This window comes from Apteryx mantelli, chromosome 2, assembly GCF_036417845.1.
Source record: "Apteryx mantelli isolate bAptMan1 chromosome 2, bAptMan1.hap1, whole genome shotgun sequence".
Taxonomy (NCBI): Eukaryota; Metazoa; Chordata; class Aves; order Apterygiformes; family Apterygidae; genus Apteryx; species Apteryx mantelli.
This window is the reverse complement of record NC_089979.1, coordinates 397,441-421,898: the sequence shown is the minus strand read 5'-3', so window position 1 is coordinate 421,898 and position 24,458 is coordinate 397,441. Positions and strand designations below refer to the sequence as shown.

Sequence of the window (24,458 nt, the reverse complement as noted above, 5' to 3'; positions counted from 1 at the left end):
AGGCCGGGGCCAGCGGCGGGTGGCTGGGACGGGACGGGACGGGCTCGGCGGGTCGGCGAGGGGCGGCGGCAGAGGCCGGAGGCGCCGCCCGGTGCCGGGCGCCGTCGGGGGCCGCTCGGCGAGGCCGGACCCCCCCGCAGCGGCGGGACCCGCGGCTGGAGCTCGGGGCCGGGCTGCGCGGGGCCCCTCCCCGGCGGGGCGGAGCGGGGCGGGCCGTGAGCGGCCGCACGTCCGGAGCGGGGCGGGCCCGGCCCGGCTCGGTTCGGCTCGGCTCGGCCCGGCGGGGAGCGGAGCGGAGCGGAGCGGAGGGGGGCGGGCGGCGCTGTTAGCCCGCGGCTCGGCGCGGGGATGGCGGTGCCGGAGCCGGACGCGCGGCTGGCGCAGGAGAAGGAGGAGGAGAGCGAGGAGGAGAGCGAGATCCTGGAGGAGAGCCCCTGCGGGCGCTGGCAGAAGCGCCGCGAGCAGGTGGGCGCGGGCGGCCGCGCTGCGGGGCCAGGAGCCGCCGCCGGGGCCGTGCGGGGCCGGGCCGGGTCCCCCGCGGGACCGCGACCGTGCGCGGGCGAGCGAGCGGGCGGGCGGGCGAGCAGCCCGCGGCGGGGTGTCCGCGGCGGCCGGGGCTCGGCGCCCTCCCCGCGCGCCCCGCACGGCCCCGAGGTGCTCGGTGCGCGGTGCTCGGTGCGCGGTGCGGGGCTGCGCCGTGCTGTGCTGCGCTGTGCCCCGGCGGGGATCCGCGCCCGAGGCGCCCGCTCCCGAGCGCTTCCCTCGCCGCGGTGCCTGAGCTGCTCCTGGCGCCCGCCGCGTCGTTCCCCGGCGAGCTGCTGCCGGAGCGGGACTCGCCGTCCGGACGCGGTGCTGGGCAACGTGCTCCAGGCGACCCTGCTTGAGCAGGGCAGGTTGGACGAGGTGGTCTCCAGAGGTCCCTTCCAAACTCAGCCGTTCTGCGATTCCCGGGTGCGTTGCAGGGCACTGCAGTGACAGTGGTGGCCGTGCGCCACCGCCTCCGGGACCGGGGAATCTAGCTCCTCTCCGGAGAGGGGTCTGGACCACTGCAGCTCCTCTTCCCACCCTGGGGCTCAGCAGAGCCTTCCTGGAGCGTATCCACCAGGTTGTTGCAGAGCTCCTGTCATCACTCTTCTCCCCTGCCCACTCTCCTCCGGACTTTCCCCCACATCGCTGTAAGGGCCCTCTCCCCCAAATGAGGAAACAAAGTCTACCTGCTTCCGTCAGGGCACCCAGGAACAGGGACCGAAGGCAGCAGGTAGATCCTTACCCTAGCAGAGGGCAGACAGGACTGAGAGGCAGAAGACCACAATCTCTGTAAGCGCCCAAAGGACGAAAGCGCACATCCAAAAGCCAGTCCTGTTCTTTATCTGCCCACCATCACTTGCTAGTGGCCTCAGTCCATCCTGTGCTTTAGTCTGAGTGCAGGCTGTCCCTTGTTTTCGGCTGTCCCTTGTTTTCCCCATCTAGGTTTTGTTGAGATCTTGATAACCTGCTAATGTAGGTGCCATCCACACCCGTCCTGCTTTTATCCCTTCGGTGCTTCTGGCACTTCCACACCCATGCAGTACAGTAGGATGGATGATCTCCATCCTACCGGCTTAACGGCTCAATTACAAATCTCGTATATCAGGGCCTTGCACCATGGGGTACACGCTGCATCGTTGGTGCCTGTGCCTCCAGCCGTGGTGAGCGTGCAGCAGCAGCGTGTGCCGTGCGGTGGGTGCTGGGGCCTCACCCCGGTGCGTGTGCCCTGCACGCTGGGGTCTTGCGCTCCGGTGTATGTGCCTCGCACGGTGGATCCCAAGGCCTTGCACGCTGCCCTGAAACCACGTTCACAATTCCACAGCTTCTTCCCCTGCTTGTGCTTTGTGCTTCTGGTGTCTCAGATCCCACTTGCGTGCCACATCCGAGGTGTCAGAGCCAGCTTTATCTTTGTCTTGCGTTGTCTCCTTTATTATTTTTGGGCACGGGCTTTGCTGACACCCATCCTCAGCTGTCCCTCTGCTGTGCCCTGCCCTGGACGGGAGCGAAGCCTCGGCAGCAGGTGTCGGCATTTCAGTCCCCGTCATTCCCAGGCAGTCGCTTTGTGCCGCAGGTGAGGCGCAGGGTAGTGCCAGGGGCTCGGCTGACGGCCCCCTGCCTCTCCTGTGGCCGCTCTGCTGGGGTGACTCTGCGGTGGCTTAAGAGGTGAAGGGGAGAAAAGCTACGTGGAAACTAGTTTTTTAGCCAAGGATGCCCTGATGCTACTGTAATTAGAGTTGCAGACTTAAAATGACCTCCATTGTGTGTTAGAAACCAGCAACAGCGTGGAAACATTTGGTCTGGATGCTGGATGAGGACCCATAATTTAATTGCATTTGACCTGCGGCTACATTTTATTTTTTTTACGCACTTCTTGAATGATGTGTGTTAGTCTGTGACCCGCCGAAAGAGTCTGAAACCCCTAGTTGTCCTTTGGAGGTCATTTCTTGTTTGAACAATCGCAGTATATTTTGACCTAATGGCGACATTTAAAGATACATATTTTTACATTTAATTTTGACAAGGGAGTTTACTGGAATAGCGTAGTTGGTGGGAACTGGCCCAATGGAGGTTTGTCCCCTGGTGTAGGGTGTGGGAGAGGTGAAACAAATGTGGAGCACACCACTTGGTGACATTTCCATGCAAATGTTTTGCTAATTGTTGTCCATCTTCAGTAAGTCATTCCTCAGGAGAGGCAGGAGGGGCAGGGTGGCCTTTCCTGACTGTTGCAGGACAGCAGAAAGTGGCAGGAAAGCTTGTGTGTATGTCAGTGGTTCGCAATACAGTCGTGCATCACAGGAATGAGTTATAAAGCTGCAGATACCACATCTTTTGCAAAACAAGAGGCCTGCCAGGGCCTTGCTAGGTCCGTGCTGCTGTGCAAAGCACCAGCAGCGTGGCAGCGTTGCACGCTCCGTGGAGAGGTGTGTGTTCGGGTGGGTGACCAAAAGGAGAGCTGCCTGGTTAACAAACATCAGGTTTCAGGGTTCAGGATCAGTAAAGCTGCCGTGACAAAAACGCGCATGAATTTGAACAGGGATCTGGCAGCGCTGCCTGCGATTGCAAATGAAAGTGAAGGGATTTTGCGTAAGTGACTGGTTTATTGAGCATTCATAGATGCTTCAGTTACATACCAGGAAGAAAACATACTGTTCCGTAATCATATGCTCTCTTGATATATTATTTCCCAATAGCTCTGGATGAATGGGCCATTTCAGTTAAAAGAAATTCTAATCTGCATAAGCACGTCAGGTATTTTTACCGATAGGGATTTTCCCTCGCTATCCTGCTGACTTACTGTATATTCTCTTTAACTTGCTTTTGCTACAACAGTCGAGTCCTCTGTGGGATCCGTGGTGCTGTGCTCGGTCTGTCTAAGGCCTTGCAGCTTCAGGAACGGGTGGAGGTGGAGAACCGTCTTTGGCTTTGCCTTCGCTCCGGTGGCTGCGGCGAAGCCCAGACATTGGCTTCGAGCAGCGTCAAAGTCTGGGTAGCTGAAGTTACGGTGGCGAGTGCCCCAAAAACACCGTTTTCATAATTAAACCCTTAATGCTCTGTATTATAGGCTGAGAAACAGGTTTTGATAAAATGCTGCAAGGATTACACCTGTGTTTCTACGTGCGGCCGGTTGTCTCCGTACTCCGCTGGGAGAGCTCGGAGCAGCGGCCAGTGGCCCTGCCGTGCACAACTGCATGAAGTTTCAGGCACGGATGCAACAGCTAAAACGTGCCGCGGCCCTGGCACCAGCTCTTAACGCTGTGCTGGGTCTGTCCATAGGTGCCAAAGAAGAAAATATTTCCCTTCACGACTTCCTTTGTCTCTGGTGGATGTGAAGTCACAAATCTCCACCACCAGTTCAGTAAATACAAGAATGCATAAAGTACAGTTTCTTATTATTGTAAGGACTGGCCACGCTGATGTGCGGAGGGGATCTAGTTTTCCGTAGGGGAAAGGGTTTTATTCTCAGCAGCTTAATTTTTATGATTATTTTATAATTTTTTATTTTCAGTGACTCAGAGGTTAGGCACAGATTCGTTACTTGCAGGTTTGGTGTTTTGCACCATAACAAAATCCAAGTCATTTATGAAATCTAAGGCTGGGAGGGGGCTGTTAAGATGAAAGTTTGGCCTTTTTTTATTTTAAATATTCTCTTTTATGCCTTGGTCTGCATCTATTTTAGCTTTCTCCTTTTACTTTTTTTTTTCCCTATCCTTTAGCTACATGTAGGTGCACTTAAGTATCTCTGCAACTTCTGTGCAGAAGCAGTCATTTCAATCCTTCAGTGAGTTCCTCTTTGCTGTCAGCACAACCTGTCTTCTGCCCTCTTCACTTCCCTTCCTGACAGACGTGTGAAAGCGCAGCAAAGGAATCCTGGTGCTGCAGACTTTTCCATTTAGGAAGATGAATTTTCTCATTAGTTTGATGACTTCATTTACTTTTTCCACCCATCCTGTGGAGTAAGAGCAGTAAGGAAGATGAAACTTTTTTTTTTTTATGGCTTATGTTAAAAGACAGTTTTGCAAAACTTCTCCCATGCAGCCAGTTTCCTAATCTGAATAGTTTCCTGGATAAACTCGAGCACCAGATTATGGAAAAAAAATAAGCACTTTTATGTAGCCATGTTGGTTTGCATTTGCAAAACCTGCGTCCCTTTGGAAAGAGAACTGCTATGAGGAGCGGGTGTTTAACTCTGCCGTTCATGAGCGCTGGTACCGCAGCTTTAATCTGTAACGTAGACCTGCCTCGGCCCGTTCTTTAAACGCATCCCTCGTGCCCGTTCCTGCGTGTGCCGCTGCCGCCTGGTCGGTTCGGGGCGTCGTGCTCCACGCCGGCGCGTCCCCGCTCGCGCGCGCTCCGCGTCGCTGCGGTCCCCTGGGTGCGAGCGCTTCCTTGCTGTGGCAGAGCTGAACCGTGGACAGAGAATTGGGAGAATTTGGGGTTATTTCTCCGCTTGCACCCCCGTGACTGCTTCTGTCGAGGCATTCTGCTCTGCCCCGCTGGCGCCTCCTGCGCGGCTGCTGATTGCTAGGACGCAGCTGGTCACAGTTTTGCTCGAAATAGTTCATTGCTCCCCTTTTGGCCACCTTGTTTAGCAAAAGAGTTAATGGCTGAATGTGTAGTGGTACAGAGCCCTTGAACGATGAGCTCTAGCTTCTACAGCCAGCAGAAGGGAAGAAAGAAAAAAGGGAAACAATAAAGAAAAAAAGAAAATTTTAAGCAGATTTTAAAGAAAACAAAGTTATATTAAAAAATCTGCGAGAGGGAGAGATTTACGTAGCGTTGTTTGGATTCCCACAGATCAGAAAATGAAAACAAAATGTGGAAAAATAGTCTAAGCATTTGAACACGTTGAGGTGCGTGCGGGCCCTGATTTTTTAGGTATTAGTTATGTTTGCAGTTTGCGGTGAGGATAACCGCCTCTGTGATATATTGTTTGAAAGGCATCCAACTATTTAATATTTGCCACCAGAGTTATTTTTAAAAGCTGCTTTGTTGCCAGCCTTCCCAGGAGACTAGGACTTGAAGTGTGTTTTGTTCTGAAGTGCTTTTCCAGAGGCAGAGGGAACGGGTTGAAGGACCTAGCTCTTCCTTTTCATGCCATATATATATTTTTTCCCTTTTACAGCTTTTGTGTGCTGTTCGTTTAACTTTCCAGGATGAGTTTGCTTGTGAACCTGCCAAACTGGGCTGATCAGATGGGTTAATATCATCACGAGGCTTTGCTTTGTGCTTTATGCCCTAAATAGCAGGTGGGGCATTCCAGGTGGTTTTACTTGAGGATATTTGGGAAAGCAAAATGAAATCATTTGAACTAAGGTGTAAAAATTCACTCATAGATGAACTTTGCTGGGAGCGGATAGTAACGTACTCTTTTCAGGGTGTATTCTGTCGATTTGGCCATAAACAAAAGATTTTGCATGCTGGGTTTAGCGTCCTCCGCATTCCCCTTCTACTTCATGAGGGCAAATGCATGGGGGACTGTTCTGCCTTCTGCTTCGTGTCAGCTGTCCCTGTGCTACTTTCTCCGTTTCAAGGATCCTTTAATCCTCCGTGATCTTTCCCGGTTATAACAATCCTCTGCCTTGTTCTCATTGCTGGGGAGGGAGGTGACGTGAGCCGAGTGGTAAAGGTTAGTGCAGCAACTTGTCCTTTTTCGTGCAGTGACCTGCTCTTTTATTTCTGCTCGTATTCCCCACCAGAACGCCTTTCTGTTTACAGCGCGTTGCTCCTGGGCTGCTTGGCGCGCTCCTCGCTGAGACGCTGCCTCTCTGCCCCCAGCCCTCTCCCCGTGCTGAACGCGCTCTGCTCAGCAGGTCCTAGGCTGCTCTTCCGCGCTCCCTCCAAACTAGCGTCGGAGAGATGAATGAAAATTACTGGCGTTCGTTTTGCTCCCTCTCTCTTTTTTTTTTTTTTCCTGGGCTCCTCTGGCCCTCTCATTTGTTTTTCCGTGTGGGTATTTTTGTTAACGGTGGCCGGGCGTACTGCATACAAGTCTTGCAGGCTTGCACCAGCTTCCCTTATCTGTCCCTCATCTCCTTCCTCCTTTGCCTCCGGTATAACCAGAGAACACGCACAGTCCCAGGGGCTATTATATTTTTCTTCTAGGACAAAGGTGGTGTCCCATGCTCGTGTTACAGAATGGGCTGCAGGAGGATCGAGTGCTCATAGGTTTCCTTTTCCATGTGGCAAGTTAGCGTTTGGCAGTAAACAAGCGAAAGGCCGTGTTTTTGCATTCCTCCATAGCAATCGGGTGCTGATCAGAGAGGCGTTGGCATTATCTGTCACTGAAACTACGCTAGTGACGTTTTAAGTGTTCATCCTGGGTTTGCTCTGCGCTAGCATAGCGAGAGAGCAACCCCCCCCCCCATGCAGTCAGCAGGGTAATTTGCACCAAATACCTGTTAACGGGGCTAATTTAAACTGGTCGGGCTGGTCTCGTCTGACTCATGAGATTGCTATTTGTCGTCTCCAAGATGAGCTTGGATGGGCAGCCAACTCAGTTCCTTACTTTCTTGATTAGCAACCAAAACCCATCACTGGGCGTTTGTCCCGGTCCAGACCAGTGGGCACTGCAGGTCTGCAGCAGTGAGGTGGAGAACTTGGGTCTCAGCTCGTCCTCGGATGCCTCCTGCTCTCTCCCTTCGCGTTCCCACCCTGGCCCTGTCTAGGCTCTGCTCACCTGCCCGGTGCCCAAGGGCAGGCTGGTGGCAGGGCTCCTTGCCTCTTTTTTACTTTATTCTGCCTGCCGTGACCTGTTTGCCTGGGGGGGCTGCTGGCTCCGAGCTGGCGGTGCGGTGGTGCGCGCGTGCGCGGATTCTAGCAACGCCGCTAGTGAATTTCCAAGGCGCGGTTTAGCCGGAGAGCGGAGCGGCGTGGGCCGGGCAGCGCGCAGCTCTGGCTGACCGCAGGCTCGTGTCTGCGTCCCGGCGGTGTGCGGTGCCCCGGTGATGCAAATAGCTCCCTGCAGCAGCCTGGCTTCCTGCTGGGCCGTTTCCCGAGCAGCCCCTGTCCCCAGGCAGGCGCGCGCGCGATGGCACGTCGTCTGCCTAGGGAACGGCATTTGCCTTGCCTTCGCCGTGCAGGACCTCTCTCGGCTCTTACCTGGGCGTCAGGGAAATGCACTTCCGTTCCCTTTCCCCAGCAGTGGAAGGGGAGGATGAGATCCCGCTGGCTGCTCCAGCAGCTGCTGGGCAAAAGGGAAAGGCAGCCATGGGTGCAGGGAGAGAGGAAAGCCGCAGCCCTCCCGCCCAAAAGCAGAGGGGACGGGCTGGCAGGTGGCTGTGCTTCTGCTCCAGATGCTGCTGGAAGAAGCTTCCTCTTCCAGTCTCCGGACACTAAAGTGTCCTCCCTGCTGACACTGACTGGCAGGCATGGGGTCTCCTGGAGATGGATAGATTTCTTGGGAAAGGGCTGGATGCAGTGGGTGCTCTTCCTGCCCCGGGACGGGAGATCTTGCATCCCGTTGAGTTGGCCATGTGCGTTTCCCTCCCTCGCTCTCCCCTGCCTGCAGGGGAGCCAGGCATCGGGTTGTTTTTCTTGGGTTTTTTTTGGTTGAATGCCGCTTCGTGCTTTCTGCCCACGACTCTGCTGCTCCCCTCCTCTGAGGTTGACCCCTCCGCCAGCGTTGCTGAGGGTGAGTGTCATTTACAGCATTTGCAACGTTGGTCTCTCCGCAATTCCGCTGAAAACATTAAACCACAGCAAAGTTCGCCCTAACCCTTGCTGTTTCATCCCAGCTCTGCAGACTGCGCTCCGCCATCCCTGCTCGGTTAGGTCTCTCCAGCTGGTAGCGTATTGGCCCTGTTTCCACCCTGGTCTGAATTAATGCCGAGAATATGGTTTTGTGAGAGGTAGGATCGAACGCTTCGTTGGAATCAAAATATTTTTCGTCTCGTGTGTTCCCTTCACCTGCTGGTTGTGTAACGCGATCGCGCAAAGAGAACAGGTTTATCTGGCACCGCAGATCCCCCGTCCTCCCCCTGCGCTCGCAGGACTTTGTGGGCCGGATCTGCTGCTGCGCTGTGGACTGGAGATAGCGATGCGGGTGCACGCTGCCCGGCCGGCTCTTCTGCCGCAGCCAGCCTTTGGGATACCCCGCCAGCAGCGCGGCGAGGTTTGGGAGCCGGTTGCTCCCTGCGCTTCCTTCGAAGGTCTCAGTGTGAATGAATCCGTGAATCCCCCCTTGCCCCTTGGCTGCGTGCTGCCTCCGCGCTGCTGCTCCTGCAGGACGTGCTCCGGCGTCCCCAGGGCGCATCTCCGGGCAGGGGTGACCAGCCCGGGTCTGCCCGGCACCGCTGTTTGTTGTCCCTGCCGCTCGGCGAGCTGAAGGAAACAGCGCAGGTGCCAGCGTGCCTCCTCATCCCTCTTAACACTTTTCTTTTTTTTTTTTTTTTTTGCATACTTTTAAAATGATTTCCATGTTGCAGCAGTCAGCCCCTGCCCTGCACGTTACACAGCCTGGAAAAAAGCTGAAGGGAGGAGTGCAGCCTCCGCCCCGGAGCTGGGGAACATGGAGGGAAATCCATATGGTTTGGAGAAAGCGAGGGAAGCCCAGCTCCGGGGAGTGGGCTGGAGAGGGACTCCCTGCAGAGACGCAGTCCTCAGCCTCTGCTGCTTGCGCACGTCGCTCCGAGGAGGCCGTCTCTGCTGCCCGAGGTGCATCCCCTCCTTGGTAACTGTAACCTGGAAAGTCCCTTGAGGACCCCAGCCACGGTGTTCGGTGTTGCCCAGGTTTATGAGATCCCGGAGCAGGGGCCAGGCTGGGGTTCTCCTTGCAGAAGTGCTCTCCCAGGCGCATGACGTTCCCTGCTCAGCCCTGTGGTCCCCGGCAGATCCTGCCAGTTCCACGTGCCGCAGGGGATGAGATGTCCCAGTGCCACGAGGCATCGGATAAGCTGCACGCAGTGAGCGTCGCCATCCGCGTGCCCTGCTGGCCCTCCTCCTGTTGGCAGCAGCCGAGCGTCCTTTGGCGCCCTCGCCTAGCTCAGCGAAGACGCTCGCTCTTCCGTGCCTGGAGGGTTCGAGGCCCGGTAGTCCGGGTTACAGCTTCTCGTTCTTGCCTGACTCCCCCTTTGAACGCTTCTCCGGCCCTTCTCCCCTGGTGCGCTGCGGGACTGCCGCAGCCCGAGCTGGCCGGGACGGTGGCACGGGGCTCCGTCCTGCAGGCGGGCAGCGCGCGCCCTTGCTCGGCGGGGCCGGCGGGAGCCAGGCCGCCGCTCGGGAAGCTGGACGGAGCCTTTGCAGAGGCTTTAAGGGGCCGCCACGCTCCTGTGCCTGCTCGTGGGCTGCTGATTCCCCAGGCTTAATTTTTCCCCTGGTCTCTGGCTGCCTTAGCGGTCCCTCCGCGTTTCTTTCGGTTTCTGCATGTTTATGCCATGGAACGGCGCGGGCTCCGGGCGTGAGGAGGACCCGCAACGTTTCCCTCCCCTTCTCCGCGGGCGCTTCGTCTCGGCCCCCAGCCCTGCAGGAGGGAGCGGGGGCACCGGTGGGAACGTGCGTGTGTGCGTGCATGCGTGCATGCCGCCGCCGTGCCGCTCGCTCCTGCGGGCCCCCGCGCAGCCCCGTCGTGCCCCGGCGCCGGCTGGTCCTGCGGCGTCGCCGGCCGTCGCCTCCCTGCTGGCGCTCGCCCCAGCCTGGTCTCGCAGCCTGCCCTCGTGCTTCCCCGCGGCGCCTGCCAAGCCGGGCAGAGCGAGCGCTTTTAATGACTCTGGCTCCCTTCTGAGCCACCTCCAGCTTTTCCTTCGCTTGTGCATTAAGGTGCCCGGTCCAAACGCGAGTTCCCGGCAGGGTCTGTCGTGTGCTTTTCGGTGGCGTTAATGGGCCCGGGCAGCCAAGGACGGTAACGTGACTCGTCCTGCTCGGCATTAATCGGGGCTGAGTGCCGGGGCTGTGCCCTGCTCTGTTGCCCTGGAGACAAAACAGTAAATTCGTGCCAAACTTGGGGAACGCACTGCACAGAGCACCTGCAGAAGGAGGATGGGTCGCTCTCCGAGGGGGGGGGCGGTGGGGGGCACGCGGGCACCGGCAGGGCGGCGGGATGGTCGGGCAGTCCCCCTTCTTCGCCTTGTTTTCTTCACCAAATTAGGTCCGAATCACAGTGGCGGTGGAAACATCCGCCCGCCGCTCTCCAGTCCCGCACTGCTCGTGTTTAGCAGCTGCTCGCCCACGGCCCGTGGGCTGCACGGCTCGGCCTCTTTCTTTGGACTCTTTCAGCCCTTGTTGGTATGAAAACTGCAGAAGGGAGTGATTTACTGTAAGATGCAATTTGATCTTTTGTAAACCTTCACTTTCTTCTCCCCGGTGATCTCCCGAGGTTGGCCTCAGCTCCTGCCCGGGGCTTTTCTGAAGCGGTCGAATCGGGAATTTTCCCCATCCTGCTCTAGAGTGTTGCCTGTTAGTCCGGGTCCGCGTGGGATCTGCCATTAGCAGCAGGCTGAGGCAGAGCGAGGCGCTGGAGGCCGTGATGCGAGCTAGCCAAGGTGACTTGTGTCCCGCTCCTTTTGCCCTCGGTCGGTTGCGCAATTGCAACGCGGCGTTATTTATTTATGCAGTCTCGGAGCTCAGCGCACAAGACGGCCGTTCAGTGCTTGTTTCGTTCTCATTCAGCACAAGATCGAGCGTATTCACAGCTCTGCGCGGAGCAAGGAGGGTTTCCTCCCTTGCAAGCCCGTCCGGTGCCCGGAGCCCCCCAGACACTGACAGGTCCACTGTGCCCCTGAGCCTTAAGCACCCAGCCCCACTGCCGTCCCTCCCCGTGCAGCCTCCGCCGGGGCCACCAGCCCGATGCTGGGCTCCAGCCCCGTGTTGGCTGCTCACCTGCTGGCCGCGTAGCGCTGGGAGCGCTGGAAGGCCACTGGGACGTGCTGGGGACGTTGTGGTCGGCGAGTGTGTCTGCTCTCCCCACCTTGCTGGCCAAGTCCCGGGGCTGCTGGTGCCCTCACGTTTCTGGAGCACATTTGGGAAGTGCTGACCCGGGGTCAGGCCGGCTGGCTGCATCCCAGCTTTCCGTGCTGGGCTTTGTGCGGAGCACGTGGAGCTGCGAGCGGAGAGCAAGTAATAGAGGTGCTTTGTGCGCTGGCAGCAGGAACTGGGCCACGAGCCACCGGCCTCCCCCCTCGTCCCCTCCTAACGAGCGGTGTCACCCCTGTGGCTGCGCTGGCGCCCGCAGCTGCCCCGTGCTGCGGCTGGCGCAGCCCCGGCGGCAGGGACGGGGCAGGTCGGCAACGGGAGCCGCAGAACAATCCCTCTTTTCATCCGGCGCCCGGCAGCTCTGCACGGCCGCTGCCGCCTGGGAGGAACGAGCTGCCGGCGCGGCCTCTCGTGGGAGCTGAAGGGACAGCGGGGCCCAGGGGCCCTGGCCCCAGGCTGCTTGTGGGCCCTGCGAGCTGCTCAGAAACCTGCAGACCCCGCAGGCTGCCCATGGACCTTGCAGACCCCACAGGCTGCCCATGGACCTTGTGCAGGCTGCCCATGGACCTTGCAGACCCTGCAGGCTGCCCGTGGACCTTGCAGACCTCCCAGGCTGCCCATGGACCTTGCAGACCCTGCAGGCTGCCCGTGGACCTTGCAGACCCTGCAGGCTGCCCGTGGACCTTGCAGACCTCCCAGGCTGCCCATGGACCTTGCAGACCCTGCAGGCTGCCCGTGGACCTTGCAGACCCTGCAGGCTGCCCGTGGACCTTGCAGACCTCCCAGGCTGCCCGTGGACCTTGCAGACCTCCCAGGCTGCCCATGGCCCTTGCAGACCTCCCAGGCTGCCCATGGACCTTGCAGACCCTGCAGACCTCCCAGGCTGCCCATGGCCCTTGCAGACCTCCCAGGCTGCCCATGGCCCTTGCAGACCTTGCAGACCTCCCAGGCTGCCCATGGCCCTTGCAGACCTTCCAGGCTGCCCATGGCCCTTGCAGACCTCCCAGGCTGCCCATGGACCTTGCAGACCCTGCAGACCTCCCAGGCTGCCCATGGACCTTGCAGACCTCCCAGGCTGCGCATGGACCACACAAGCTGCCCGCAGATCCCGCAGGTGCACACCGCCCCTGCAGAGCTCCTGGCTGGAAGAGGCAGGGACAGGTCTGGGGCAGCTGAAGGCTGGTCCCATGCAGCGATGCTCTTGCAGAGGATGAGCGGGACTGTGGTGGCTCAGCCCCCAGTGCAGACAGCGGTTTGGGGAGCAGCACGCGCCATTCCCAGGAGGCAGGCCCCAGCGGGTGCCTGGGGTTGGGGTGATCTCTGTGTTGTTGGTCTCTATTGGGACCAGATGCCTTTCAGGCACGTTTTTTGTAGGCTGGAGCCGGATCCCCACTGGCCTGGGGACCTGCAGTCTGGCGCTGCTGGGAGGTGCTGCCCGCAAGGCAGCTTCCTCAGAGACCCAGCGCAGGGACTGGGCTGCCATGGGCCAGGTCCTTGCTGGACGCGGCTCGTGGAGGTGACATCTGCAGAACTGCTCCCTGCGGGGCCAGAGATGCAGCTCTGGCCTCCGGGGGTGGGAGTTCGTGCGACAGACCCTGGGCATGGTGAGCTTGGCCCCAGCCACCTTGAGATGTTACGAGGGTGACGTTACGGCTTTGGTTCGTCTGGACCTTCTGATTTGCCCTGCGCAGTGCGAGTGTGTCTGCGTCCCTCACCTGGGGCTGCTAAGTGTGACCACCCCGGCATGTGGCAGGACCCCCGTTCCCAAGGGCAGGGCAGAAAAGGCGTCAGGTCGGGGTGTTTGCTCTGCTCGCCCTGTCCCGGCCAGGCTCTCCTGCGGGCAGGAGTCCCGGCAGGAGCGGGCAATGCAGAGGCGATCCAGGTCCATGCAGCACGTCCTTCAGCTGGGGGCTTTGGTGGGGCCGGGAGCCGTGGGCAGGGTGCAGCCAGACTGTCTCACCTCTTCTGGTGGCTTGCAGGTGAATCAGGGGAACATGCCGGGGATCCAGAGCACCTTCCTTGCCATGGACACGGAGGAGGGCGTGGAGGTGGTGTGGAACGAGCTGCTGTTCACTGACAAGAAGGCCTTTAAAGCACACGAGGTGAGCGATCCGTCCCCCGTGAGATCCGTGCCCTCTTCCCTGCGCGTTCCTGACACTGCTGGCTGGCTCCTTTTCCCGGGCCACGGCGCTGCTCCCTGTTACTCATCGTTAGCAGTGTCACAGCAGCGCAGTCGCCTGGGTCGGCAGCCCTCAACGCCAGCTCCGTGTTTCCTCTGTACCCCGGGAACAGCTTTCCCTGTGTCTTCAGGCACAGCCTGCTCCCCGGCACCAGGCTCCCCTGCTCCTGGCGGTGTCCTTCTGGACCCCTTCGCGCTTGCCCCTGCCGCCCTCATCTGTCTCCCTCTCTGCCCGCAGGAGAAGATCAAGACCATGTTCGAGCAGCTGGTGCTGGTGGATCATCCCAACATTGTGAAGCTTCACAAATACTGGCTGGATGTGAAAGACTCGAAGGCGCGGGTAGGGAGGACTCCGGGAGGCACGGGGGTGTGGGAGGGATGCCAGTGCGAATCGCGCAGTGGTCCCAGTGCTGCTGCTCATCCCGATCCCCAGCAACCTCCTTCCTTCCCTCAGGCAAGCGGCCAGGTCTGATCCTGTGCTGGGCTCGGGCACGCGAGCCGGTGTGCTGGCTGCTGACGGAGCCTTGCGGGCCGTGCACGGGTGCCGCTTCTGCGGAGCGGCTGCAAAGCTGACATCTTCCTTCCCTCCCAGGTCATCTTCATCACAGAATATGTGTCCTCAGGGAGTCTGAAACAGTTCCTGAAGAAAACCAAGAAAAACCACAAGGCCATGAATGCCAGGGTAGGTTTTGCTGGGAGCACAAGCATGGGAGGTTGGGTGTCCCATGTGGTGTGTAGCTCTGTGCCCAGTGGGAAAGGGCTCTTCGATAAAGCAGGACAAATGCATATGGTTGCTCCCCGAGCTGCACAGAGACTCTCTCTTGTGGGTTTGGTTAGGGTCAGAGTCCGAGCAGAGCTTCCTCGGAGCAGCCCAGAGATCCCCTTAACGCAGAGCCCACTGCATGCTGCTGGGATCTGACCCTCGGAGGGAGGAACCTGCCAGCTGGTGCTGGAGCCTGCTGCCGTGAAGTGCTGAGCGTGCCTGGGGCTGCGTCCTGCTTCGGGAGGCTTGCGTCTCCGCTCCCCTTCGGCGAGGAATGGCGGGCTTGTGGCTAGGTTGCAGCTTGGGCAGAAGGAACGAGTTTCCTTTGCAAAGCCTGCTCGGTCTGGGTCTGACTAATGATTCTGCAGGCCGATCTCAGTTGGCTGTGACTGAGGAGCTGAGCGACTCTTCTGGGGACCCTGTGCTTCAGCTCGTAAGCCCTGCCAAGAGGCTGGGCTCAGTACCCCAGCAGAGCAGATATGCGCTCTTAGAACTGGGGCTCACTGTTGGCGTGTGCAGAGTTTGCTCGTGTCTGTATGTACAAATCATGGGCAGGGACCCCATAACCACAGCCAGCCTTTGCCCCCTCTCTGCGATGTGTCTGTCCATGCTCCCAGCTGGGGTTTAGTGCTCAGGAGAGCTCTCTTCTGCTAAATGAGGATCGTAGCACTGAAGTTCTCGGCTTTGCTGGTATTCTCCGAACAGGGATTGCAAAGGAGACTGTTGTGGCTGGGACAGTGTGTGGCTCATCTTTGAGTAATAGTCTCCCCAGGGCTAGCGGAGGGCTGCTTTCCCTGATTACTGGATAATAGGTAGGAATGATCCTGCTCCGGCTGCTGGGGACTTCTAGGCTCTGATGGGTGCCTCTGTCTGACTGGAAGCTCTGGTGTCTTCTCTAGGCCTGGAAGCGCTGGTGCACTCAGATCCTTTCTGCTCTCAGGTAAGCTTGCTCCCACCCGTGCCATCAGCCATCATGCTTCTCGCTGGGCTGGATGCTGATAACATGCTCAGTGCGGCTTTGTGCCTTCCCCAGCTTCCTGCACTCCTGTGACCCTCCCATCATCCACGGCAACCTCACAAGTGACACTATCTTCATCCAGCACAATGGGCTCATAAAGATCGGTTCAGGTAGGAAGCTGCAGCCCTCCCAGGCCCACGGCTCCAAATGCTGATGGATGCATCACACAATAGTCAGCGAGAGGAAGCTGTCACAGCTGTAAGAGATGTGAAGTCAGGGAGGCGCTGGGGTGTCTGGGTGGATGGTGACCTGCAGGGAGCTGAGGGGCTCTGGCTGAAGCAAGACCTGCAGGATCCCTCAGGGAGCTGTGTGCATCACCTGTGCATTTAGAGTGACCTTCTCTTCTGTTTGCCCTCTCTTCCATATCCTTCTGGCTCTTCTGGTTCTGGATCGGCGCTGGCTGGCAGTCTGGCACAGGGTGTTTGCAAATGGTGAGTGCCCCTCTCCCACCTCTCCCAGCACATCTGTCCCTTCCTCACTCATTGGGCCCTGGGGATGCTTTCAGCTGTGAGGGACTGCAGTACCAAGGAGTACTCCTGGTGCTCTGCAGGTGGAAGGACCTTCGTTCCTCAGGGAATTGCTGCTCCTGTTGAGGGAGCAGCAGGATCTCTTGGGGGAGCGAGTGCTCCATGGGTGGTCTGCACGGGCGGGAGCAAATGCAGAGCTCCCTGCTACCTTGGAGCCCCTATCTGTGCTTGCAGCCATGGGGAGACAGATTAAGAGAAGAGCTGTGAGTCAGAACATTTCTTGCTCCCCAACACAGCCATCCCAGATGATCTTCGAAGCCCCATCAGGATTGAGAGAGAAGAGCTGCGCAACTTGCATTTCTTTCCCCCGGAGTATGGCCGTGAGTGCAGGGTCTGTCCGAGGGGGGATGCAGGCAGAGCGGGTGCTCAGAGGGAAGTGGAGGAGGGCTCGTGTGCAAAATGTAGGTGCAGTAAGTTTGCTGCAATACAGAATTATTCATTGTATTTAAAACTAAAGCTATTGGCCGTGAGTCACAGAAAATCTCCTGATAGTGGATGACTGTGTGATAACATTGTAGGTGAAATTCAGTGTTGATTAGTGCAGAACTACGCATATGGGAAAAACAGCCGTGCCTACATGGTAGCGGACTCTATGTTAGCAGTTACTGGTTAGGAACAAGATCTCAGCACGACCGTGGATAGTTCTCAGAAAAGGTCAGCTTATGGCTCAGCAACGCTCAAAAACATGTAAAATGTTAGAATGATTAGGGGGAAAAGCAGAGTAAAGAATCTTTATGCCATGTGCAAATTCATGATGTGATTCCCCATCTTGAATATTCTGGGGCAAATTTGAGGGGAATAAAAGAAAGGTTTGTGTAGGTAATTGAGAGCGAATGTGCGCTAGGGGACAGGGAAGCAAGTGGGAGTGGGAGGCATGAACCGAGAGGGAGGTCAGGTGTGTGCAGGGAGGGGGCTGTGGGTGGGCAGGGATGAGGGCAGGGGTGTGCAGGGAGAGAGATGGGTGCTGGGATGAAGCACGGGTGCAAGCGGATGCCCCCAGCCTGAACAGGTGGTGGCCTGGAACTCTGGTCTGATGTGGTTCTGGCTTGGTTTTGCAGAAAAGGCTGATGGGACTGCTGTGGACATCTTCTCCTTCGGGATGTGCGCACTGGAGGTACGGAGCAGGACTACCACGGAGCCTGGGAACTGAACGTGGTCCCTGGTTTCAGGGCAGGGTGGATTTGTTCTGGCTGAACTTGCTGGGGATCATGTGTGGTCTGGAGAGCTCCCCAGGTGGTCTTTTTGCCCTTTCCCCACCTCGCTCCGAACTGGGGGCTTCCTCGCAGTGTCAGGGACATCACTGCTGGGTTCAGTGGAACACTTGCTGCTGCTGTGGCCCACTCTGCCCTGGGCACAGCAACTGGCTTAGCTCACCCGGTCCTGCGTTCAGCTGGTGCCTCTCAGCCATCGCTTCCTTTCCCTCCTGTGGCCGTGACGGCCCTGGGAAGGGATGGCACAGAGGGCAGGGACGGACCGTGCTGCTCCCAAGGAGACATGCGCTGCCGGGCAGGACCGCTTTCGCTGCAGTCCGCACCAGCTGGCGCGGACTGGCAAGCAGGGCCGTTGGTGTCGTCCACGCTGACCGCCCTCCTGCGCGGTGCCCAGAGAGCAGCCCCCGGCGTCGGCCCTGCCAGGAACCTGAGAGCAGACTGGAGCACTGTGTAGATGGGCGGTGGGTCCCGGGGGCAGAGAGGCAGCTGCCAGGGAGCCCTGGGGAGCCCCAGAGATCTGGACCTTCTGCCCAGAGTCATGATCAGGGCCTGAGACAGACTTGGCCTGGTTGTGTGTCCTGGCGAGGAGCGCTACAGCTGCCTCCCTGCCGGGAGAAAGTCCCTTTGGGAAGCCCTCGTGGACTGACTTGGGCTGGCTGCATGGAGACACGGCTACACTCCTTCTTCCGCAGATGGCAGTGCTGGAGATCCAGACCAACGGGGACACGCGGGTCTCAGAGGAGGCGATTGTGCGTGCACGACATTCTTTGGATGATCCCAACATGCGGGTGAGTGCAGCTGGTTGAGCCTCAGGGACAGAGCCCCACGGCTATAGCCTGTCCCAAATACGGGGCTCAGGCATCCTTCATGAGGTGTAAAACTTCCCATGAATGTCCTGCTCCTCAGCTGATATCTGGAGTGTCAGCATCCCGATGGAGGCGGCCTGACATTCCTGGCTGCTCCAGGATAAAGCACAAGATTATACCACTGCTGAGTAATGGTATACCACACTTAAGAGTAGCCAGATCTCATGAACTGAAGGACACAGGGTTTCCTCCCCTCCTGGGCTGGTTGAGATGAGAGGCTGGTCCTTACTGCTGTTTCCCAGTCCTGCCAATAGCAAGGTTGAGTGCAAATTCCCGATAGGTGCACACGTGCACGTGCACACACACGCTCTGCGCAGACACAGCCGGCCAGAAACAGCTCAACGCAGACTGGAGAACAGTGTTTACCGGCACTCTCATAAACACAGACAGCGCAAATCGCCGGCTCCTGTGTATGAGGATTGATGCTCAGGAAATCCCTTTCTCAGCCCCCTGTCCCACACGTCTCCTTGTTACCGAGTCAGACCCATGGTCTCTCTGGCATCTGCCCGCTCCAGACCCTTCGTTCTACTTACCAGCTAGTTCAGCTTAAAATTCGCTGGAGAATCTCACACACACATTCACATGGAATAGAGGGCAAATCTACACTGTAAATACTTAGGAATAGTGTTTAATAAAAAAAATAGAATAGACTGAGGTGATCAGATGCAGGGCTCAGCTAGACAAGTGTACTGGCCAGCAACCTGCGTACAGGCAGCTGGCACCTTTTCATCCTCCTCCATTTTCTTCCCAGACCCACTTTGATCCCTCCCTTTCTCCTCCTTTGGCCCTTCCCTGAAGCATTCCACAATAAGTTCGTACAATCCCAAATTCTCTTGTTCAGTCTCAGAATTCCCCTAGGCATCCCGTAATAAGTCCTATCCCCCTTTATGCAGTAGTTCCCTTAGTTTACCCCTTAGTTCCAAGGAGAGTTTCTGCAGTTGGACCCTTAGCACCAGGCACAGTGGCTTCACTGTTCACCTCTGATGGTTTTAGGAGCAGCTGATTCAGAGGGATTAGGGTTTCTGGGTGCCCCACCCTATCATTTTTCCTCTGATCATTGCTTAGTCTTTTTGTCTATTCTGAATAGCCCTTACAGAAGCTGCACGGAGCAATTAAAGAGGACAGGCCCCAGGATGGAGCGTGCAGAAGCATGCACTGCATAGAGCAGAGCATCTTGCTTTTCTACCATCAAGGAGCAGTAATGGGCAGATGCCAGCACCTGCCCCGTCCTGCCACTGTTATGAATCCGTGCAGCTCCCTCAGCCTGCCCTTTCTCCAGTCCTACCACTGTCTTTCCTGGTGGGCTGCTGTTCTCAGAGCTGATTCTGGCTGGCTGCCAGAACACACCTCTGCCTGTTCTCCTCGTAGGCTTTTGGTAGGTTTGCACTGCAGAGTCCTCCTTCCTCTGGATGAGACCAAGCAGAGAACAGAGGTCCTGTAGCCAGATTATTTCTGAATATCCAGCAGCACACAGTCTGCCGTGGAGCGCTGCCGCTTCCAGGAGGGGTGGGGGTTTCTCTCGGCGTGGGTGCGCTGTACGCTGCTTGCCTTGCCTGGAGCTGCCTGCTGCGGGAACCAGCCACTGAAATCTGCTTCCCAGGGAAATGCAAGTGTGAGAGGGAGTGAGGGCTGGCAGTAGTGGGGATGAAACAGGGGGAAAGTCCTGCTTTGCCTCTAGCTCATGCCTCTTTTTTGGCCCTCAGGAATTCATTCTGTCATGCTTGACCTTCAATCCAGACAAGCGGCCAACAGCTAATAACCTGCTCTTCCACCGGGTGCTCTTTGAGGTCCATTCCCTTAAACTGCTGGCAGCACACTGCTTCATCAACAACCAGTGTGAGTAACCAGAAGAAACCACAATGCCCCATTTGAGCTTGTGCTCCCATGGTTTCCTGCCCCAGTACAGCCAGGGATGCAGAAGAACCTGGAGAAAAAGACAGTGGACTTGTAGATCCTCCCTGGGCACTGTGCTGCAGAGCCCGCATGTACAGGAGCTCCCAGCTGACGCCCCTTTCTGCCTTTGCCCTAGATCTCATGCCAGAGAACGTGGTGGAGGAGAAGATAAAGGAGCTGGACCTGAACATGGTGATGGCAGAGATCCGGAGAGAGGGTCGGCCTGGAGCACAGTGGAGGTGAGGGCTGGTGCGGGAGATCTTGGAGCAGCCGTAGGAAGGAGACCAGGGCATGTGGCCAGCCTGGTGATCCCGGTGTCATGGCAGTAGTCCTTCACACTGCTCTTCTCTCCTGCTCCCCCCAGTGATTTTTCCCATCCTGTTTCTCTCCTAGGTACTCAGAGGTCTCCTTCCTTGAACTTGACAAATTTCTAGAGGATGTCAGGTGGGTTGTGGGAACATCCCTGGGATCCCATCACACACCCCGTTCTTTGGGCATGTAGATCCCTTCTACCTCAAAGATCCAGACCCTCTTACTCTGTCTGTACCAGTCAGTCTGTACCCTGGCCCCTACTAACTTCTGGGTGTTGTTTGGGAGGGTGGCAGCTGGTTCTAGGCCCAGCCATGCCAGGGACCATGTTAACCATTTAAAACCACAGATGGTCAAGTTGCAGTGTCCAGAAGCATTCCCTGGCACTGTTTCAGCTTCCGGAAGAGAAGTAGCCCAAACTGCACGTGCGTACGTAGGGCTGGTTGACCCGTAACGTGTCGGTCCAGCTCTGGTCTCCAGTCCCTCTCTGCCCTCAACTCCCCAGGCAGCATGAAGTGGTGCCAGGGCCAGGGACTGCGCTGCAGCACATGTGGACGCTGCCCGGTCATTTGTTTCACTCCCCCTCTGCAATTCCCCGTCCCTGGGCTGCAGCTGGGCAGCAGTGTCAGTGGTGAGGGGAGCTCTGTGGCCTGGCACCTCCTCACCGTGCCGCCTGTCTCCCAGCACTGTCGCTCCTCTGGTACAGATCCCTGGTCAGGGCTGTGGCCGTGCCCCTCCAAGGGCTGACCTTCGTCAGGGCTATAACAGAGTGCCGGGCTCAGCTCGTTGTCATCTCTCTGTCTCTATAACAGGAATGGGATTTACCCCCTGATGAACTTTGCTGTATCCAGACCCCACGCCCTCCCACGTGTCCTCTCCCAGCCCCAGGAGGACCCCCAGAAAGCTAAGACCCCCACCCCAGAGCCCTTTGATGTGGAGACCAGGAAGGTAAGGTCATATCTAGGTGGGGACAGATTCCATGCTGGTAATAGGTAGAAAGTCTTCATTCTCTAGTCCAGGAGCACCTCTCCTTTTGGCGAGGCACTGAAGTCCAACCCTGGTGAGAGCATTTCTCCTCGCTCTGTTGGTTGCTCTGAGACTTTGATGCTCCCTTTGGCTGGAGCTGGTACAGTCAAATTCACCTGGGACCTTTTGGAGCAGCCGTGTTGGTTCTGATTCTTTGGCACTGCATTACTTCATCCCATTTTTACAGGCAGCTCTGTGGCACAGTATATTCTGTGCCTTGTTGCTGGGATGTGGGTTTGAAATCCCCTCATCATTTCATACTGACACTGCGGTGGCATACTGAGATGCCAGCTGAGACCAGGTGCTATTCTGCCTGGTGCTGAACAGACGGGACTGCACGCCGACACTGAAGTTGCGGACAGGAAGGTCATGGTAGTGGAGGAAGGGGTGCTGGGGGGGGGGGGGAGAGGGGGGGCAGGGCAAGAAAAGGCAAACAAAACACTAGGGTGTTTAAGCAGAAGTGAAGCCTTCCAAAATCATGGTGTAATCCCTTTGCTTTGTTCCGTGCTGCAGCGTGAGGCAGTGTGCTCTGAGAAAAATGTGGGCTGATTGGAGGCATCCATTGAAGAACAAAAGCTAGAAAACTTGCTTTGTTAAAAAAGCCTGAGAACTGGGGCTGTTTGGCCTAAGGAAGACAAGACAGAGTGGAAATGGGTTGACGGGTTTAAGTATGTAAATAGTTGTTGTAGCAAGAAAAGACATGTATTCTCCATCACCTGGGTGACAGGACAAAAGGTCACAGGTTTAAACTGTTAGCAGGGACATTAGGAAGAGGTTTCTGATAGTGGTGAGAATGAATGGGCAATTTAGGAGTGGCAAATTACCCGCTGCTGGAAGTCTAACACAGGTTAGACAAACATATCAGACCTAGCCTAGGAAGGGTGGGCCTGGTTTGGGCCGAGATGGCATGTTGATATCCCTTTCAGACCTAATTTTCTGGGATTCTGTGATGGCAGCATATACTTTTGCAGGCTTCTTTCATGATTTACTGAATTATTAATGTAACAGAGTAAGAGTTTAAGGTGCTAGGTCTAGGATCTCCAGGACAGTCTTTTTCTTCTAGGCTCTTGGATTTCACCTAGTGTCCCTGCATTGAGGGCGTAATGAGTGTTTGTCTAAGGCTTGTTTTCAGGAAGGGTGGGCAGCTTAGGCTTGAGAACACTTTGAAATTACAAAACCATCACTTCTCTGAGGAGCGGGTTCCAGCGATTAATCACTTCTACTGAGGGAACTGTGCATCATGTTTCCCATTCAGACTGCTCTGGACTTGGTTTCCAGTGTTGGGTCTTGTTGTGTCTTTCAGTCATTCGGGTGAAAAGGGTCTTCAAAAACTCTCTGGTCCAATCTCCTGCTCAAAGCAGGGCCAACAATGAATTCCAGCTGGGTTGCTCTACACAGTTGGGTCTTGAAAACCTTCAAGGATGGAGACCCCACAATCTCTCTGGGCCCCTAGTCCCCTGCTTAATTATCCTCACAGTGATAAAATTTTCCCTGTACCTGTCTAGAACATCCCCTGCTTCAATTTGTGACCATTGTCTCTTGTTCTCCAGCTGTGCACCTCTGCAAAGAGCCTAGCTCCTTGGTCTTCTCTGTAACCCCTTTGTAGGTATGGACAGGCTGCTATTACATCCCCCCAAAGCCTTCCCTTCTCCAGACCAAACAACCTCCCTTCCCTTGGCCTCTCCTTACAGGGAAGGCACTCCAGCCCTTTATCATCTTGGTGGCCCTCCACTGAACTTGCTCATTTTTCAATGTCTCTCATGTGTGGGAACCCCAAACTTGATGCAGTATCTAGATGTAGTCTAACAAGTCCTGAGCAGAGGAGGATAATCACTTCCCTCAGCCTGCTGGCTGCACCCCTGTCCATACTGCCCAGGATGCTGTTGGCCTTCCTTGCTGCCAGGGCACATTGCAGCTCATATCCCGCTCATTGCACACCACAACCCCTAGGGTCTCTCCAGCAGAACTGCTCATAAGACAGGCAGTCCTAGCCTGTGTCCTTGCCAGGGATTATTCCTTCCCAAGGGCAGGAGTCGGCACTTGTCCTTTGCTGGCATGCATATGTTGTAGACAGCCCCCATCATCAGGACATAGCTCAGGCACAGCACTTCTTACAGTGGCTTTTGTCTTCTTGACTGCCAGCCAACTTTGAGAGCAGTCAGAGGAACTCATATTGGTCTGTATGCGCCTTTTGTTTCTTAAAAACAAACTTATACCTGTTATTTCCTCTCTGTAATTACAGTTTTATTCTGTAGACAAGTTCTCTCTTATTCTTCATTATGATAAATTAAAGGGAATAAACTCTTTAAGCGTGGGAGGCACGTTCTTCAGTCCTCAAATCATTTTTATGGCTGCTTCCTGAATGTCCTCCCATTTTTCAACAATGCTTTATGGAAAGGTGAGATGCCCTATCTTTCCTTCCCCATGTCATTCTTGCATCCGTTCTTACAAGTTGTCTCTTTCCACAGCATCCTACCAGGAGCTCATGCTCAAGTGCCTGTTCACTGTGACCCTAAATCTCGTCAGGATGATTCCCCCACCGCCCCAACCAAGCTGTAAGATGTGGTATTGATGTCTTGCTCCAAAATATATTACTTCACATGTAGCTATGTGAAGTACCACTCGCGGAGCATGTCAGCCTCCCAGAGTGACCCAGCTCTCTGTGTGACTGCTTGCCCCATCCTTAAAAACCTATGCCACTGTCTTCATGTTACCACGGATAGTACGAACTATGAATTCATACTTGCATCAAATTAATGTTAAAAGTGCTGTATAGGGCTAAACCTAATTCTCATTCCTGCAATATCCCTTGGAAAGCTGATTCTCTGACAGATATCAAGAAACTGCTGCTGATGTAGACTGGTGAGCCTGGTAGGGGTCCCAGCCCACCACAGCATGTGCTGCCACTTGCACAGCCACAGAGGCGAGGAATGCGTTGAAAGGTGGTTGCAGCACAGCATGGGGGTGAACATGAAGGCGTGTGGAGGAGGCCAGGTAAAGCAGTTGGAAGGTGTAGAGTACAGATCCAGAGGAAACCAGGCTCCCTTTGTTCTGCTGCAGCAGAGCAGCTTGAGGTTCTGACTTACCTTCTACTTTGCCAGTGGCCCTGGATGGGATTTTACCTAGCTGCCCTCTTCCTTAAGTATAGAATCAGGCTTTCTGGCCAACTGATAAATTTTGTTTTAAGTAGCTTTGAATTTTAGTCACATTTTCTGCAGTTTTTGTTTTTTTCT

At 56.3% G+C, this 24,458-nt stretch overlaps 1 protein-coding gene across 5 annotated transcripts in view; it reads left to right on the top strand.

Moving 5' to 3' along the window:
* The first annotated feature begins 259 nt into the window (after positions 1-259).
* NRBP2 (nuclear receptor binding protein 2) overlaps positions 260-24,458 on the top strand; it is a 34,357-nt gene continuing 10,158 nt past the window's right edge. For all 5 annotated transcript variants that reach the window (XR_010883261.1, XR_010883262.1, XM_067290041.1 and 2 more), the window contains exons 1-14: positions 260-465; positions 13,413-13,535; positions 13,851-13,952; positions 14,205-14,294; positions 15,275-15,315; positions 15,409-15,503; positions 15,801-15,824; positions 16,157-16,240; positions 16,979-17,034; positions 17,824-17,919; positions 19,701-19,833; positions 20,027-20,129; positions 20,284-20,334; positions 21,012-21,147. Coding sequence is in view for 3 of the 5 variants with exons in the window: in XM_067290041.1 (XP_067146142.1) it covers positions 349-465; positions 13,413-13,535; positions 13,851-13,952; positions 14,205-14,294; positions 15,275-15,315; positions 15,409-15,503; positions 15,801-15,824; positions 16,157-16,240; positions 16,979-17,034; positions 17,824-17,919; positions 19,701-19,833; positions 20,027-20,129; positions 20,284-20,334; positions 21,012-21,147 (1,251 nt within the window). In the remaining 2 variants the exon portion in view is untranslated. The remainder of the gene's footprint in view (positions 466-13,412; positions 13,536-13,850; positions 13,953-14,204; positions 14,295-15,274; positions 15,316-15,408; positions 15,504-15,800; positions 15,825-16,156; positions 16,241-16,978; positions 17,035-17,823; positions 17,920-19,700; positions 19,834-20,026; positions 20,130-20,283; positions 20,335-21,011; positions 21,148-24,458) is intronic.